This window comes from Nyctereutes procyonoides, unplaced genomic scaffold (genome assembly GCF_905146905.1).
Source record: "Nyctereutes procyonoides isolate TBG_1078 unplaced genomic scaffold, NYPRO_anot_genome, whole genome shotgun sequence".
NCBI lineage: Eukaryota > Metazoa > Chordata > Mammalia > Carnivora > Canidae > Nyctereutes > Nyctereutes procyonoides.
This window is the reverse complement of record NW_026575159.1, coordinates 30,607,806-30,626,030: the sequence shown is the minus strand read 5'-3', so window position 1 is coordinate 30,626,030 and position 18,225 is coordinate 30,607,806. Positions and strand designations below refer to the sequence as shown.

At 47.4% G+C, this 18,225-nt stretch overlaps 1 protein-coding gene across 7 annotated transcripts in view; it reads left to right on the top strand.

Annotated features, from left to right (window-relative positions):
- The window catches only part of PTK2 (protein tyrosine kinase 2), a 271,928-nt gene that overhangs the window by 214,008 nt on the left and 39,695 nt on the right, over positions 1–18,225 (top strand). For 6 of the 7 annotated variants that reach the window (XM_055314396.1, XM_055314395.1, XM_055314394.1 and 3 more), the window contains 3 exons: positions 1,140–1,229; positions 3,935–4,139; positions 17,956–18,067. In XM_055314396.1, coding sequence (XP_055170371.1) covers positions 1,140–1,229; positions 3,935–4,139; positions 17,956–18,067 — 407 coding nt within the window. Of the gene's footprint in view, positions 1–1,139; positions 1,230–3,934; positions 4,140–17,169; positions 17,394–17,955; positions 18,068–18,225 lie in introns of those variants that run through there. The other variant, XM_055314398.1, reaches the window with a different exon arrangement.

Here is an 18,225-nt window from a genome sequence, read left to right as displayed (position 1 = left end):
TCCCCCACACCGCTGCCGCCTTCTCTGCCACACCGCTCAGCCGTGGGCTTCCTCTGCTCCCAGGGCACCTGGCATTTACTCAGTGTCTGTGTCACACCCCATTCCATATTCAAGTAGACATGTCTACCTTTTAGAATTAGAATTCCTTGAGGAAAGGTATTCTGGGCCATTCGTCTTGTAACCCAGCAATTGAAGGAATGTTCAGTGGGTGGTGAGTTGTTTCCTTTGTGGCACAGAAGGAAGCTGTGTATCCTTCAAGAGAAGGACGATTTAGACTCACCTAGGAGGTATACTTTTTCATTCTGTCGCATGTCCAGCTCTTCACATACCCATGAAGATGTGGTTGTCAGTCCTCGTTACATATTACGTGTTTGTGCCTTCACCTAGTCACTTAAAATTTGTAACTCCCAAAGTCATACTCACAGTGCTTTGGTAGTCATGTACGCACATGTAGGGAGCAGTGGAAAACGAGCCTGTCTCAGCGGGAAGATGGAGACGGGAGGGGGTGGCACAGGACAGTGAGCCCCTCTGGCTCTGGGCCAGGGCCTGGCCTTAAACCCCAGCTCGGGCGCCTGGCAGTGGGGCAGCTTCAGGCAAGTCACCTAACATGTCTGAACCTCATTTTCAGAAGGAAAAAAAACCTACCACGATTAGTTGTTTTCAGGGTTTAAGATTATGATCTTTGTGAGATATGTATGTGCATGTACACATCTCCCCTGGGAACAGTGGTTCGATGTTTAAAGACATTCACTACCATAGACGAGAACCTACTGGGTGTCATCACCAGTGGCTCCAGCCAGCGGGTCAGGATCTGTTGAGGAGACTGCAGAGCTCCACATCACCAAGCTGCAGACTAAGAGCACCAGCTAAGGGGGCCCACTCTCACTCCCTCATCTCCCGCCTCTCCGCACAGAGGAGGGCTTCAGTGTTTTATTTCCCTGCCACAGTCTAACCAGGTCTCTCCAGACAACCTCACCACACCAAGGAAACAAAAAGTAGTTCTTCCAAATAAACAGAAAGTCCAAGGAGTCAGATACTTGAAGCTTTTTATTTTGATACTAAAAATCTCAGCTAGCTGTAACTGTTAGATCCTTGAGCAGATAACAAGGAAAATTCACTTTCTAAAATTAATCTTCTAGCTTCCAAAGGAAAATTGCCTATTAAGTGGATGGCTCCAGAGTCCATCAATTTTCGACGTTTTACCTCAGCTAGTGATGTATGGATGTTTGGTGAGTATTTTGAAAAGTTTTGTGTTTTTAAAGCATATTTCATATACTCTACAACAGACATAGTGTTGGCTCTTTTCAGGGTGTTAAGCTCATTTGCCTTCCCTTGCCAGACCGCTCCTTCACAGACGTCCTCTTGGTTCATTCGACAGCCACTAGGCGCCTGCGGAGCGCCAGCTCTAGGGTGGTCCTGTGAGGAGGTCCCACTGTCTGACCCTCCCTTCTCCACCCCTCTGTCTCCCTGTGCCATCTCTGCAGCCCTCCTTGGGAGCAGTCTTACCTCCTTCCTTCCGTCTCTCCTCTCTCTTTCTTCCACCTCATTCGTTCCTTCTGTGTGGATGACCTTAAATGGTTGGCCTGTCCTCTGGTTCTGTTCTGGGTCCTCAGACCCAGAGTATCTATTGCTGTGCTTCCCTCGTTGTCCTAGAGTCCAACCGCCTCTGTCCTCTGTGGCTTCCCGCCTGCCCCAAGGCCATCGCCCTCCTGCCACTCTGGGGGTTCTGGTGGTGCCTTCCCACTGCTGTGACAGGGGGGCCCTCACTCGTTCTGCACTGCTCACTTCAACTACTTCATCCAGATTTCAAACCACTCTTCCTTCTCGATCAGATGGTACTCCCCCGCCCCCCTTCTGCTGTAAGTCCTTCCACCTGGAACATGTTGTCCTAACACCCTCTTGTTTAGGTGAAATGCTGTCTGACCTTCGAGGTCACCTGAAATGTCTCCTCTTCCATGAAGCCTTATGTAGCCTGTGTGTCCTCCAGACATACCCTCCCTTCTCTCTGTGTTCCTGCACTTTCTCTCTCTGTTATCACACTCACACATTGATCTTATGAACAGTCTTGCGTGTGTGTTTTCTCTGCTAGATTTTCATCTACTTCAGAGGAGATGCTCTGATGGGATTATGTACCTTCTTCCCCTATCATTAAAAAGACCTTCATATATCAAGTGTGTGTTCTTATTTTTTTTCTTCTGTTTATTTGCTATTGGTTTTATCTAGTGCCCTAAATGATAACAGGTGAAGGAAGGAGCTTTTCACTAGAGCAGGAAATAGTGTGACACACTTTAGAAAGGGCTCCAAGGTCCGACAGACATGGCTTCATGTCCCAGGACCTCGCTTATCAGCCATGTGACCCAGAGAGCAAGTTCCTTACCCTGCCAAGGAAATTTCAGTTTTCAAAGGTTCTCAGATGCCTGTTTTTTCACATATTAGCTTCTCTAGAACTGGAGTGTGTTGTAAATCAGTGGCATCTTATGGTCAGTGTTAGTTGGGGGGCGTATCTTCCGTGGTTTCCTTGCCTACACTCGTGTGGACTTTGTTTTGTTCATCTTGCTCATCTGAGTGGGTTTGGAAGCGCTCTTCGGTAAAAGTAAAATTATAAGCAGTAACAAAGGACGGTGCCATAACTTAGTTGGCAATATTTTCCCCCATTTTTGGTCACATAAAAATAATAGTGTATTTCATAATAAGTGGCATCTTAGATTTGATAAAATACAGTATTTAAAGAAATGTAAGGTATAGGGATTAAGGATGACGTATATAAATTTCAAAGAGGGGTGCCAGAAGTATATTAAGATATCAAGAAATGACACCCGGCGTTGTTGTTTCTGATAACGTTGTCAGAATTTCTGGTGAGAAATGCAGAAGTAAGGCATTATTTCTGTCATCCACTCTTCACTTTGGAATGACTAGAATTTGGAAAACATCAAAATGTCACTCACATTGGTAGGATGCCGTGCCCCACTGCCTGGGAGGCACGCCCCCTGTAAGTGCTGTGACTCGGTGTGCAGGTAGCAGAGGCCCCACAGGGTTCACGGTGGGGGGGGGCAGCAGGCGGCACTTACACAGAACGAGGAGCGTTCGCAGAGAAGATGGAAGGGGCACCAAGTGCAGAGGCTAGCAGTGTGCGGCGTGTTCGGGTTTGGCAGGGCCTCCAGAGCAGCCCCGGAGACGTGCAAAGCCACCTGCTGTCCCCGCCAGCCCACTCTCCTGGTTTCCCGGCCAGAGCGTGTGGTCGTCATTCTCTGCCTTAGGCTCCGTTTGCTTGTTTACTGTTTTAGTGGGCTCTCGGGTGTTGTTCAGAGGACACCGAGAACGCGTCTGCAAGGGTACAGTATGAGTGAGGGATGTGTGGGCAGGGCCGCTGCAGCCCAGGGAGTCCAGAGCTTGCCCATGGGGACAGGGACCCTGTGACCAACTCGTGCATGAGCCAGGTGATGGTGTCAGCGTGCACCCTAGCCACGCGCGGGCTGCCTTGTTCAAGGAGCCTGTGTATTCTAAAACTGTAAGGCTTAAATTGTAGCATTTTGTTAGGCCTCAGATCCACTGCCGTGATCCTCAGCAGGCTGGGCTGCGGTTGAGGGGGGCAGGGTAAAATTCATTCAGCCTGTTTTGAACTGGTTCGTTAAACCATGAAGGATCACTGACCTGGTGGGCCACTTTCTAATACAGAATTTTTAGAGAAGTAATCCTCCTAGAAAAACTTGGGAGTTTTTTGGATAATAACTTAATATTTCAGTATTTGAATCACAGTACATTAATATTGCTGTTCTTATTTATAACAGAGTTTATTGAATGCTGCTTTATTTAGCTGACTTGCCCAAAATCATACCACTGGTCCTGTCTTGCCAGCTGTGAAGTTCCTCCTGCCAGCTGGGCATCCTCCTCTTGCCAGCAAGCTCACGGCTTTGTTTTCATTCCCACTTCGCAGGTGTATGTATGTGGGAGATACTGATGCATGGTGTGAAGCCTTTTCAAGGAGTGAAGAACAATGATGTGATCGGTCGAATTGAGAATGGGGAGAGATTACCAATGCCTCCAAATTGCCCTCCTACCCTCTACAGCCTTATGACGAAATGCTGGGCTTATGACCCCAGCAGGCGGCCCCGGTTCACTGAGCTCAAAGCTCAGCTCAGGTAGGAGTGGGGGGAGCAAGGGCCGGGCTGGGGCAGGCTCACGTGGCTTCTCCTCCCATGCAGTCATAGTGTTTCCAGGCCATTCTATCAGGACGGCTAAGGCTGACCTATTCTCCAGCAGACATAATTACTTATTAATTGGTTTGCATTTATTTACAGCTTGCTAGAATCCTCAGGAGATTCTATCTTAAAGTCTTGTAAACTGCAAGTTATGATCACATCTCTCCTCCCCTAACTTCTGACTGACTTAGCATGGCTTACAGGACCCATAAGAATGGAGTCCCTAGTTGCCCCTCCAGTTCCATCTCCCACTCCTCCTCCATCTCCAGCGCGCTCCTAACTGCTTACACTTCTCCTGGCCTGGCCCACCCACTCTCACGTGCTGTTCGCTTGCCCGGAGATGCCGTCCCTCAGCTATGCCACCCACTAACCGCCCATTTGGTCTTCAGAATCCAGCTCAGATGTTATCTCCTTCAGGGGACTTCCCTTGTCAGCCCTGCCCCCAAACAGCCACTCTGGCACTTTTTCTTGTGTTTGTCATCATCCAAACATCCACCTTACCATTTTATGGCTCCTGCTCTGTGCCAGGCACTGCCAGACCCAAACCTCTGGTAGCTCCTGGTCCCGCAGAGGGAGGGCCCATCAGCTGAGCCCCACACGGTGTCTGCACAGAGTTGACTGTGCCACCTGGCCGGGAGAATTTCTCGTGTGCGTGTCTGGGTCACCACCAGGCCCTAAGCTCTTGATGGGCATCACTGTGTCTTACTTCCGTGGCCCCAGTGCAGGCATCTAATACATGCTCAGTAAATTGTTGTTGAATTGAAGTCTAGGTTGAGACTTAATACTGTGATAAATAAGGTATTTGAATGTGATACATATTCATAGGGAGCTTTACTGTAACCAACACCATAGTTTAATGTGTGCTGAATCACCTGTCTTCATACTTCCCTGATTTTATGTGGGATTTTTAAAATTTGGTGTATTTTCATCTTTTTTCATAGAAAATTACCAAATATCAGGGCCCAGAAGACCCTGGTGGCTCCTCGGGCCCATCCTTGTCCCCCAGAGCTTAAAGCCTGTCTACATGGCCTGTAGCCCAGTCTTATCTCCAGGCAACTCAGCTTACTAGACAAGGCTCCTGGCAAGTGCATGTTTCACGGACGAATGAGGCTGATAGGGAGATGGATACAAGATTCATCTGGCAGGGGATTATTGGCTAAGCACCTACTTTGTTCCAAATTAGGGTCTGTAGGTTCAACAGTGAACAAAATACAACCCTGCCCCCCAGAGTTTTCAGCCCAGTAGAGGAGACAGGTCAGCATTACTCACCACATGGTGAACAGCACACTGTGGAAGGGGGTCTTCTCTGGATCCCATGCTGCACACCTGCCAGCCTGGCCCCGTCCTGTCAGGCCCCATCGGATAGCCCAGCTCTGCCTTCCGCATGACAGCCCTTCAGGTGTTTCTAGACAGCTTTCTTCAAGCTAAATGCCAGTTTCTTGATTCTCATACAATTAATGAGACATGCTCTCACTTACTAGAGCTGGATTTTGAACGTCCTTTATTTCATGTTTTGCTCATACATTTTTTTGTTCTTCCTTGATCTTTCCCCAGAATTTGACAGATTCTATCCTTGAAATCCCCCCGCCCGACACCATTTCCATCCGCCTGCCTCCCCAACACCTACTCTTCCCCCCTGAACTGCTGCTCTTTTGCTGCCACTATGAGTATTGACCAAATCGTCCACCCCGGCCGCCCTCCTTTCTCTCAGTGTGCTTCCTGGGCCATCTTCCACTTCTGTCAGCTTCCTGCCTCTCCTCACAAGGCCCAGAACCGCATTCGCGTTGCTACTGGGCATCGCATTCATCCTAAAGCAAGTCTGCTGCTTGGCCTCCCGGGCAGCCCATCCCTCGCCTGCAGTAGGCTCCAGAGGTGCCTCCGTGTTCCTCTCCATTGGGGAATGGGTAGGAATTCCTCGCCACCCTGTCTTGTGACCCCTGCTCCCTGCTCTTCCACCTGGACTGTCCCCTGCTCCTCCACCTGGACTGTCCATCAATCTGGTGTAGCCCCTTGGTTGATCTTCAGAAACATCGCTGTGGATGAGCAGCTCCTTTGCTCCAACAGCCCTACAGTTGCGGGGGGGGGGGTCCCTGTGACTCCCATGTTAGGTAGAGGCTTCCAGAGTAGACTGGAGATCCCTTCCATCGTGGCCTAATGGTGTATTCCCACCCCTTTCTCACACTGTGGTTGTGCTAATGCCCTGGGCCTGGAATGCCTCCTTATCCTTCTGGGGAAGCCCTGTCCATCTTTCTTAGCTTCTCTCCCATGCCCACTCCTCCCGGCTCCACAGCCTGTGAGCCTCCGCCCTCAGAGTCTCCAGAGCAGTTTGTTCTTCTTGTGCTCAGCCTGCACTGCCCCAGGTGGCTGCACCTGCGTTCAGCCCGGTCCACAAACACTGTGAGCACCACTAGAGCTGAGCCTGGGGCCGATCTCTGGGGCAAGAGGACTACAGCACCTTTCCTGCCCTCGAGGAGCTCACAGTCTAGTATGTCTCAGCCCTACTAGACTGAGGCTCCTTGAGGGCAGGGATCGTCATACTCGCCTCGGTGCTGCGTGCACCCACAGGCCAGGGGCCTGTGCTCAGTGGGGTCACACAGCCGCTCGAGTTATGGCTTAGCGCGGGAAACCTCATGTCAGTGTTAATTGAAGGACTATTTCATTAGGTAAAGTAGTTCCAAAAACTATCTAGGTGAATTTTTAGAACTAAATATGATTTCATACACATATGCATACATGAATGTATAATGTATCTAGACTATGATTTATGGATCTCTTGTGCACAGTTAGCACAGCTCTTGACCATTAATTTGTTTTGTGTTTTAATCCGAAGTGGTGTTTGACTTTGCGTTTTGAGTATGTATAATATGGCTGCCAAAGGGGCCAATAAAATACAACTTTATGATAGTTTACTCAGACATTTATATGTAACAGTGGGTCTTAATGATTAAACAGATTTTTCTATTGAGTTTCACAAAATGTTTACTATATCGGAGATTGCTTAACAAAAGAATAAATTGCAGATAGTCTACCCCAGCTCAGTTAGTAACGTTTCCTAGATCCTTCTCTCCATGTCTGCCTTAAAAGAAAATAATTTGAATGGTCTCAGATCACTGTGGGATCCCATGTATGTGTGTGTGTTACTCTTAGTTGAGAGAAGTGGCTCTGGGGATGCATCTTGTCCAACAGCATCAGACAATACTCAGGTCAGACTTCCATCGGGGGAGCTCCATGACTCCAAGCACCTGTTCTCCTTAAATCCCACTTTCTTGTTCACAGATGTGATTCCACAGAGAAGGACAAGGAGGTCAGCTTGCAGGTGGTCTGGTAGCAAGTGTAAACACTGTGGGCTGCTCATCCTGTATGACAGGTTGTAAGGGTGCCACAAGTAGTTTTTGAATGAAATAAATCATTGAACCCCGGTTAATTCAGTCAATTCTTTGGTGGATTCTGTGCCAAGGAAACCACAATCAACAGCTTTAGTATTTGCCCTTTTGGAGCTTCTCCTGCGTGTTTGTGCCACCATAAAGTAAGGTTGTCTGTTTCATCTCAGTCTAGGGAAACATGTTAAGTTAATGTGTGATTTCTTAAATCCTTTTTAGACTAGTAAGGCAAATAAACAATAAAGTTTATCACCTTAAAGTTTTATACCATATTTTTTTTATTTTTTAAACTTTGTATTGACCTACAAAGATGTGAAAATATAAATATGCCAGGAAGTAAACAACTCATTGGACTGTCACAAATTGGGAACACCCATGTAAGCAGCATCCAGCATGAGAAAACAACACTGCCACTGTTCCTGAAACACATCAGATGCCCCTTTACAATGACTGTTCACCCTCTGAGGGTAACTGGTAACCATACACTGGTTTTGTCTGCTTTTGAACTTTACGTAAATGGGTATCACTCTTTGTTCATGGTTTATGTGGTTCAGCATTTAGTTTGAGATCATCTGTAGTATCAGATAATCACACCTCTTTCTCCTCGCTCTGTGCTGTTCCCTTTGTCACTATCCCGTAGTTCATTCATCCTCCTGGTAGAAATTTAGACTCTTTCCAACTTGGAGCTGTCAAGGGCACTGCTGTGTCTTTTTGGTGAACATAGGTACAAGAATTGAAGTTGGGTTTGGATCCAAGAGTCAACAGGCATGCATCAGTAGTAGGCCCTAGGTTTTCCAGAGTGTATATACCAGTACTGCTCCCAGCAGTGAACAAGAGCTCCAGCTGTTCTAACCATAGTGGTTTTTAAACCTTTAGAAATTAGTCCTTGTTGTAAGCTCACTGTTTTCACATATGAAGGTTAGGTAAAAGAATATAAGTGATGAAGAATATCACAGTTCCCCTGAATGTTTCTGTTCTAAAGAAATTCTGTTCTAAAGAATGCCAAACTCAGAAATATCACTTTGGAAGGCACTCTGTGTGAGTTGGTCTCTGCTGCTGTGCTTCTCAGGAAGACCTGTCAAACCAATCCCGTCTTCCTTGACAGCCAGACTCTCTGCCCTCTATAGATGGCTTTACTAGGTGTAACGTTGAGAACCAGGACTTACTACGTACCTTCTGTTGCCGGGCCGTGGGCCATGAACTTTCCCATGTCATTTCGCCTTAGTCCTCACAGTCCTTGGAGATGAAGGTGGTATCCCCACTGTCCGTTCATAAAGGAGAACTGACACTCTGAGGTTAGGCTCATCTGAGGTCCCACAGCTGGAACTTGCAGTGCACCCACCAGAGTCCAGGGCACACTCTGGGCCTTGACTTGAGACACAGCTAGATGTCCTGTGCTCCATCTTGTGATTGGGACTGATGAGCACATTGTTAATGCTCAGTTAAGAAGGGAAGAGAGGGAGATCCCTGGGTGCCTCAGTGGTTCAGCGCCTGCCTTTGGCACAAGGCGTGATCCTGGAGTCCCGGGATCGAGTTCCACGTCAGGCTCCTGGCATGGAGCCTGCTTCTCCCTCTGCCCCCCCCCCCCATGTCTATCATGAATAAATAAATAAAATCTTTAAAAAAAAAAAGAAGGGAAAAGGAGGAGAAAAAACAGCATTACAAGGAATTCCTGAAGCTGGCTTTCTTAGATTTGTTTTGAGTATCAAAACAGTGTGTTCAGGCTGGGGCCTGCAGCATGGACCTTGGGGGCAAGGGGTTGTTTGTTTGTCATTTTGAGTTAATATCGTCATGTTTGCTTTTTAACTTTATCAAGCAAAGCTGGCCTTTGAGAGATGCTTGGTTTGGAAGTAGCTTGGAGTGACTGCAGTCACAGATTAATTATACATTTTTCACACTACATCTCAACATCATACTCCGGTGAAGTTTCAGAGCTCCTCAGGACACACACTGTGTTTCAGTTGGTCTGTGAGGCCGTCAGCACCTTTAGAGGAAGTGGGGGGTGGGGCAGGTAACCTGTGAAAGTACAGGCACAGACAGCACTTGAGTTGGGAGGAATTTAATCTGCTGTTCAGAGTTATGTGTGTTGTGTCATGAAGGTTACAGTTTAAAAAGAAATTTGAAAAGGCTGTATGACCTTGGGCAAGTGACTTCACCTCCCTGTAAGAGCAGCGTCACACAGTCTGGTTTTCAGGGTTATATGAAATGATATGGAATGCTTCCAGTTGCATGTATTGTAGCTTGGGCGAGGGGAGGCTCAAACGGCTCACACACTGTTAGTAGTAGTAACAACGAAGCTTTTCCTGAAGACCTGGAAGGGACCTGGCAGTCTTAGGGTACAGAAAAATTATCAGTTACTGTTAAAGAAAAATCTGGTTATTTGAATTCAAAAGTATTAGCTATCATTATCCAGATACCAAAATACAAAGGCATTTTATAGACACATTATAGAAACAAGGATTTTTTTTAAAAGATTTTATTTATTTATTCATGAGAGACACACAGAGAGAGAGGCAGAGACACAGGCAGAGGGAGAAGCAGGCCCCATGCAGGGAGCCCCGTGTGGTACTCGATCCTAGGACTCCAGGATCACACCCCTGGCTGAAGGCAGGCGCCAAACCATCGAGCCACCCAGGGATCCCTAGAAACATGCATTTTAATTTTTTAATTTGTGAACAGCACTTTATACAAATCTTTTTAATCCTTTCTTATTCTTCATTTATCCTAATATATGGACTCTGAATTAAAAGTTCTAGGTTTGATTGATGATATGAGTTATTTGTGCTGCTTCTCTGTGTATTTTATTAAGTGATTTGTATTTGCTTCCAAAATTCCATTCAAAGGTGGTGTCTGAATTCCTTCTTAGTCATCATGCCAGTATTTTCCATCTACTTGCTAGCCTGTTGGGTCTAGATAATATCTAGAAGAGTAATCAGTTTCTCATTTAGTCCTATATACCTATTAAAAACATTCACGGCATCTGAGGGTGCCTGGCTGGAGCAGTCAGAAGAGCGTGCAATTCTTGATATTGGGGTCATGTTCACTGGGTGTAGAGATTACTTAAATAAAGCTTTTAGAAACTTTTTTTTAAAAGATTTATTTATTTATTCATGAGAGAGACAGAGAGGCAGAGACACAGGCAGAAGGAGAAGCAGGCTCCCCACGGTGAGCCCGATGCAGGACTTGATCCCAGGACCCTGGAACCACGCCCAGAGCCAAAGGCAGATACTCAACCACTAAGCCACCCAGGCATCCTGAAACTTTTTTTTTTTTTAAGATTTTATTTATTTATTTGACAGCACAAGTAGGCAGAGCGGCAGAGGGAAAGGGAGAAGCAGGCTACAGTGCAGGGCTTGATCCCAGGACCCTGGGATCATGACCTGAGCTGAAAGCAGACACTTAACTGACTGAGCCACCCAGGTGCTCCATTTTTAGAAACTTTAAATTAAAAATTATTAAAAAAAAAATTCATGGCATCTGAACATCAAGGGTTTTTTTGTTTTTCTGTGTTTTGTTGGTCCTTAGCCTTGCCAATAATTAAAAATAAAGAGTAAGTTGAAATTTAAAAGGAGGGGATCCCTGGGTGGCTTAGCGGTTTAGTACCATCTTCAGCCCAGGGTGTGATCCAGGAGTCCCAGGGTCGAGTCCCACATCATGCTCCCTGCATGGAGCCTGCTTCTCCCTCTGCCTGTGTCTCTGCTTCTCTCTCTCTCTTTCTCTGTATTTCTCATGAATAAATAAATGAAATCTTTTTAAAAAAATGTTAAAGGGGGGATCCCTGGGTGGCTCAGCAGTTTAGCGCCTGCCTTTGGCCCAGGACGCGATCCTGGAGTCCTGGGATCGAGTCCCGCATCGGGCTCCCGGCATGGAGCCTGCCTCTCCCTCTGCCTGTGACTCTGCCCCTCTCTCTCTCTCTCTCTCTCTCTCTCTCTCTCTCTCTCTCTCTATGTCTATCATAAATAAATAAAAAAAATCTTTTAAAAAAATTTTTTAAAGGAATTTAATATAACATTTACATTCTTCCCACTAGGGATTATGTCTTAACTGTTTACATGGGGATCCTTCTGACCCGATGTTGGGTCCCACTCACACATAGGTGTTCTCGGCTTTTCTATGTGCATCTGTATGGTTACACCTCCACAGTTTGGTTTTGTGTGAACAGATTTCCAGGGAGATTTAAATATGCATTTCATAAAAATTAGTCCTTTGCACTTACATGGCTTTACACATCATTTTCACATGTATTACCTTCTTTGACTAAATAGCAATTCTTAAGAATGAGTTACTACTCTTTTCACTAAAGGAGCCTCAGGCTCAGGAAAGTCCTATGACTCACCCTGGACCATGCAGCTGACAGGGGGCTGATCTCAGGCCCTAGGGCCCCTTACCCTGCCTTTAAGACTAGTGTTCATTCTCACCTGACAGCTCCCTGTATTTCTCCACGCACTATTCTCCTCTCATTTATCCTACCTATGAAGAGATGCCTCTGACCAGGTGAAGCTGACCTGTCAGTCGTATACTATTTATGATCCGAGTGCCACTCTCAGAGTGCACTTGGAGACCCTCAGACTTAGCCTGGTAGCCACCAGAATCCCTTCTCTACAGTTCTGTTTCTGTGACCCATTTTGTTTTCTCTGTAGCTGTTCTTATTCCTCTTCACTGAATTTTGTCTCCACGGTTATTATCACTAAAAACATGAAGGGAGAGTGGAGTAGCAGCCGTGAAGGTCTCATTTCCCCCTGGACAGCTAAGGGCCGGGGGCTGCACGTGGCTCTCGCTCGATGTCCAGTCACAGGGACAGGGAATTGTGGCTGGATGGAGAGGTGTAGGAAACAAATGGAGGAACACTGGCTTCATAACAGTTTCAGGTTAACATGTACCTCCGGTGCGGCGAGAGGGAAGCAGAGTGCTGTGTGCTCAGGCCGTCAGTGCTTGGCTGAGAGTGTGGCACTAAGAAGCCAGCAGCCTCTCTCCCACCCCGCCCCCACCCCTTTTCTCCCTCTGAGCCCCAGATCTGCATTTTAGCGATAACCTTTTGCATTATAATTTTAGCGATTGCTCTAGAGACTACAATATGCATGTTTAACTTTTCCCCGTCTCCTTAGAGTGAATGACTATACCGTGCTTACCATGTCGGGTTCTTGCATCCAAGAAGGTCCATTTGCCACCACCTCAGTCCTTTATGCTCTAGGTGTCATATAGGTTACATTCGTGTATGTTAGGGACCTCACAAAATAAAATTTTTCTGTGTGTTTTAAATAGTATTTTAAAGAAAGTAAAGAAACAGTCTTTCATGTTTAACCCTGCACAGCGCTCTTTATTCTTTCCTAAAGAGGCTTCTTCTTTTCAGTTTCCCACCCACCCAGAGAACTTTTGAACATTTCCTGTGTTCATCTATCGGTGGTGAATTCCATTAGTTTTTTTGGGTTCTTGTCTGACAATTAAATGAACTTAATTTCACTGGAATAGAGTTCCCACTTGAGGGTGGTGCTGTATTTTTTTTTTCAGCACTTTAAAGCTCTTCTTCCACTGTCTCCTGACCTCTGTTATTTCTAATAAGCAGTCATTGGGCTTTCAAATCATTGTTCCTCTGTCCTTGCTTTGTCATTTTCTACTGGCTGCTTCCATCGTTTTCTCTTTGTCTTTCAATTTTAGCAGTTTTGCTAGAATGTACTGGGGTGTGGTTTTCTTTGTATTGACCATATCTGGGGTTCACAAACCCTCCTGAATCTGTAAATGTGTGTCTTGCATAGTTATCTACTCAGGTATTTTTCTGCTCTGTTTTCTCTTTTCTAAAATTTCAGTTCCCTGTATGTTACGCCTTTTGACAGTGTCCTTCAGGTCCCAGGGACACTGTTCTTTTTCTGTTTTCCCCCAGTCTTTTTCTCAAGTCCTTCAGATGGGATCACTTTAATTGACTTGTCTTCAAGTTCCCCATTTTGTCACCTCCATCCTACCAATCATCTGATCCTGCAGAGATTTTATTTCAGATACTGTATTTTTCATTTGGCTCTTTCTTATAGTCTCTATTTCTTTGCTAACATTTCTTATCTTTCCATTAATTATGAACAGACTTTCCTTTATGTCTTTGAATATAATATAGCTCCTTCAAGTCCCTGCCTGCTAATTCCAACCTCTGGGCCATTTTTGGATTTGCCTTCCTTACATTGTTTTTTTCCTCGCGAGAATGGATCACGTTTTCATGTTTATTTGTGTATCAAGTAATTTTAGATTATGTCCTAACATTGTGAATAATAGATTACAGAAAATTACAGAAACTCTGGATTCAGTTATATTCCTCTGAAGAGTGGTTTGTTTGTTTTAGCAGGCAATCAGCTCAGCTGGTCTCAAATCACAGATTCTTTCCCCGTGTTGGGGGCAGCAGCCCACATCTCAATTCAGTTCTCTTTGCCTTAGTTGGGCTACTGGGAGCTTGTCCTGTGTGTGCATGGTTCCAGGTTCAGCTAGAGATTTGGGTAGATTTTATAAGACTAGGGTCTGCTGTCTGACAAATGGCCATTAAAAAATGGGGACTCATCCAGGGCTCCTCACTCTCATAGTGCCAGCACCCCCTCAGAGTCCGGCCATTGTGAGTTGCTCTCCTGTGCTGCCACAAGGTTGCTCCTTATGTCCACAGTCAATAATTGCTATCTGCAAGATGGTTTGTCACATAGTTGCTACACAAACTGGCCAGAATAGAAGTCACTATTTTTAAAGAAAGATTTTTAGTAGAAATCACTTTTTTAAATAATTTTGAGATGGGTATCACCACAACCAATCAGAAGTACATTATTTCTTGCAGTTTGAGATACATACAGAGAAATGCAGTTTTGGTGCATTCATGAAACTAGATGCCTGCTTGTAAGAGAAAAAGAGCAGAGACGTCCGCTGTAACCCTGTGGTTATTTACATTTGCATTTAGCCACAGGTCAGCCACTTAGATACACCATCCGCGACTGCATCTCAAGGCTCCAGACTTGTTTTCTGCAAAGATATCAGGCGGGGTTTTTTTGTGAAAAGGTCAGTTCCATTCCTTTGTGGTGAGGCAGTGTTGGGTAATTATAAGAGATCATGTTTCAAAACTGATATTCCCGTGAACTTGCCAAAACGAGCTCTTTCCCTCTTGGCTTTTTTCCCTTCCAGTTTCTTGCTGCTCTTTTTCTGGATGTTTTCCAGATTTGCCTAAGTAGCCTATAAACCCAGGCTGATTTTGTGATGTTTAGGTGATCAAAGTCCAGTCTTTAAGAAACTGTTCTTCAAACAAAACGGATTTCTTATATTTAAAAGAAGAAATGGTTTGTAGTTTCAGAGAAAAGAACAGTAGTGCATCAGTCACAGGGGAAACACCACAGAAATGAGATCAGCAAAATACCTTTCTTTCCCAGGGGAAAAAGGTCAGGTAAAAGTATGGAGCTAACTAATATTTACTTCAAAGTTTGACTGGTTTTTTTTCTCATACTTTATTTTTCACCCTAACAATGGGTAGGGTAGACAGGATTATTCTCATTTCTGAATGAGCCCACACATTGAAGTAGGCAAGGCAGCCTGCTGCCACAGACGGTGACGGAAGTGCAGCGTATAGCTTGTTGCCCTTCCTGCTCCCACAGCTTGGACGGCTCCGTTCTCAGCCACGCAGGCCCATTGCCCTGTTCTACTCTAGGCTGGTCAGGGTTGAAGGTTTGTTTTTGTATTTAGCTCAGTACTGGAAACGAGGAGCCTATTAAACCCCTTTCTTACTCTCCATGAAAATACCTTAGAAGTGAAATCACATTGTGTCGCTCCAGAACGGAAATTTCATCAGACCTCTCCATGCTAGCTGGTGGAGGGCGTGAGACCAAGTTCCCTGGAAGCGCTGCAGGCCAAGAGCACACAGTCAGCAGCCCCTACACGCTCCGCGCCCTCGTACTCTCCATCGATTACTTTGAGGACTGTTTCTGTTGATGTGACAGAAATAAGGGGGAAAAAAGAAACACTACATAAAGTACTGCTTTCTCCCCTTTCACACGTCTCACCAGGTGGGACTGGTGGGTGAGCAGAGGCTGGATGACCATGTGTTCTCACGTCTGTGAAGCCCAAGCTTTGACTGGTTCATCTCCTTGGAAGTTAGACCTAGAAGCTGCCGTCCCAGGAGAAACGATGGCGGTTCATTGCCAGCTCACATCAAGCAGCCAGACTCTTTCACATGGAATGTATTGCTACTAAAAATATTTGCTGTTTGGGAAAGTATGTTTAAATTTGACCTCCTTGACCCTCTGCACATTCTAGTTTATTGCTCTGGGTCCTGCAGCAGCTTTAAAGAGAAAAGTTCAGAAATGTCTCCATGTGTACTCTTGCTCGGAATAGTCCTCCCATTGTGAAAATAGATCTTTTATGAGTTATTTATACTCTTGACCGCTCTGAGCAACAAACGATGGTTTCTCAGAAGCATTTTGACTTATTACTTTCGGTATGAGAACCAAGTACTGAGATCAAAGTACCCCCTTCCCCATTACCACTGGTCTGCCAGGGGCACGACTAGCAGGTTTGGTGGAAGAAAGATCACAGTGCATGTCGTGTGCACACACTGTGTATTGGCAGGGAAGCTGGGTTCACGCTGGACAGCGGCCGATGCGTCCCATCTAAACACCACAGGGCGCAGAAGTGGCGTCCGTGGTTATGTGATGAAAGGGCTGCCGTGAAGGATTCGGACAGTAAGCTCAGTAGGTCGGACAGCAGGGGGAAGGGACCGTGGGTGGAAGAACCAGGGAGGACGCAGCCTGAGAGGGTCTCCCACAGCAAGGGACCTCACGGGACCCTTTGGAGGTGTTTGTGGGGAACAGTAACCTTAAGATCAGGGTGGCCCATTTCATAAAACAACCCTTGTGAGATAAACTGCCTTCATGGGACCGATTTCAAACGCAGTTCCCACTTGGCCTTCCCAGAGCTTGCCTGTATTTCAGTTATTTGAAGAAGTTGAAAAAAAGATAAAACAGCTGCTTGTGGGGTTTTTTTTGTCTTGGCTTATATGGATTTTTCAGTTGTTAAAACTATAAGGTGTTTGGAAATTCAGATTCCGGGTCTGTTATTTATTTTGAGGGCCCCGAGTGAGAGCAGGGTGCAGAAAAGCTGCTGAGCAGGGGCAGCTCCTGTCGCAGGCCCGAGAGCTCAGGCTGGACTCCTGCACCCCGGGGCCGCCTCAGGAGGTGGCCCGCAGGCCTTCCTGGACAGGGCGGGCGGCTCGGTGACGGCCCTCCCTGGCCCCTCAGCGGGTCGAACCCTGCTGGTCGTGGCTCACACACCCGGCCGGGATCCAGCCTCGGCACCGACGGCCCGCGGGTGTGGGAGTCTCTGGGGCCCGTTCGGGGGTCCCGGGCCAGGTCCCCGCGGGGCTGGCTTGCGCCCCTTGCCAGTCGCGCGCCGTCCCAGCGCCGGGGACCAAGGAAACCAAAATCATTGTCAGGAGGGAGTGGAATCTTTTGGCTGAAAGCTTCCTCCTGAGGCGCTAATGTCATCACTGAGCAGAACATTCCCGTGCCTTTAAAAGAAAAAAAAAAGGAAAGAAAGAAACACCCTTCGGTCTGGTCTGTAGTAAATGGGAAGGGTTTGCTGACTCAGAGCCGCCGGGAGCCGTGAGCCGGGGGCGCACTTAGCTGGTGTGGGAAGCAGCCCGGCCTCCCGTCAGGCAGGAATGTCCTTCCCAAGCAGTTGAGCAAATTCCCAGATTAGAAGGGGCCACGCAGCTGACCTCGCTCTTCCGCGGGTGGCTCTGGGCTGCTGGCGGCGGCTCCCCTGGAGGCTCAGGAGCTGAATGAGCCGCCCTCCCCGAGGCCGCGCGGTGAGGACCGGGGCGCCGGGGGGCGGGGCCGGGGGGCGCCCGGGTCGTCACCCCCGGGTGAGATGAAGCCCTGGGCAGCGAGAGGGCAGTGAGCCGTGCCCGGAGGCCGTGGGCCCGAGGGTGAGGCCGTCGCCCGGCGCGCCGAGGCAGTCACAGGACGTGGGCGCCCGTGTGCGTGTAAGAGCCCGGCCCGGGACTCCTCTCCGGTGCCGGACAAAGCCCGGCTTGGGATTTCTCAGGGCAGTTCTCTTTGGCTCCAAGTAAACTGGGAGTACAGACATCCTCCCGCCCCCCAGCTCGTCTGTGATTTTCCACAAGCTCCCCTTGTCTTCCCAGCTGTCTTTTTCTTACCTAGGGCTGTGCTGCAAACGGACTTGCCTTTGGGACCGAGGCTATTCTAGAGTCCTCCTGTGCACAGTTAGAAACCTGATCCGCTCTCCCTTTCCTTATTGTTATCCTCTAGCTAGCCAGCTGGTGCTCCTCAGATAAGCCGGGTGGGGTCTGGTGTGTGCTCGCTCCCTCTGGCTGTCAGCTCCCCTTAAACCATGTATTGTCTCTCTAGCACAATCCTGGAGGAGGAGAAGGTGCAGCAAGAAGAACGGATGAGGATGGAGTCCAGAAGACAGGTCACAGTATCCTGGGACTCCGGAGGGTCCGACGAAGCTCCACCCAAGGTAGCAAAGGCCCCCGCCCCAATTTTGGCATCGCTCCTGCTAACTTTCCGGGTGGATGGTGTAGGCAGTGCTGTGTGTGGGAGGCAGCCAAGCATCAGGTGGTTCTAGGGGTAGACATTATAGCTCCTGTGCTCCTGCCCGTTTGCCCGGCATGTTAA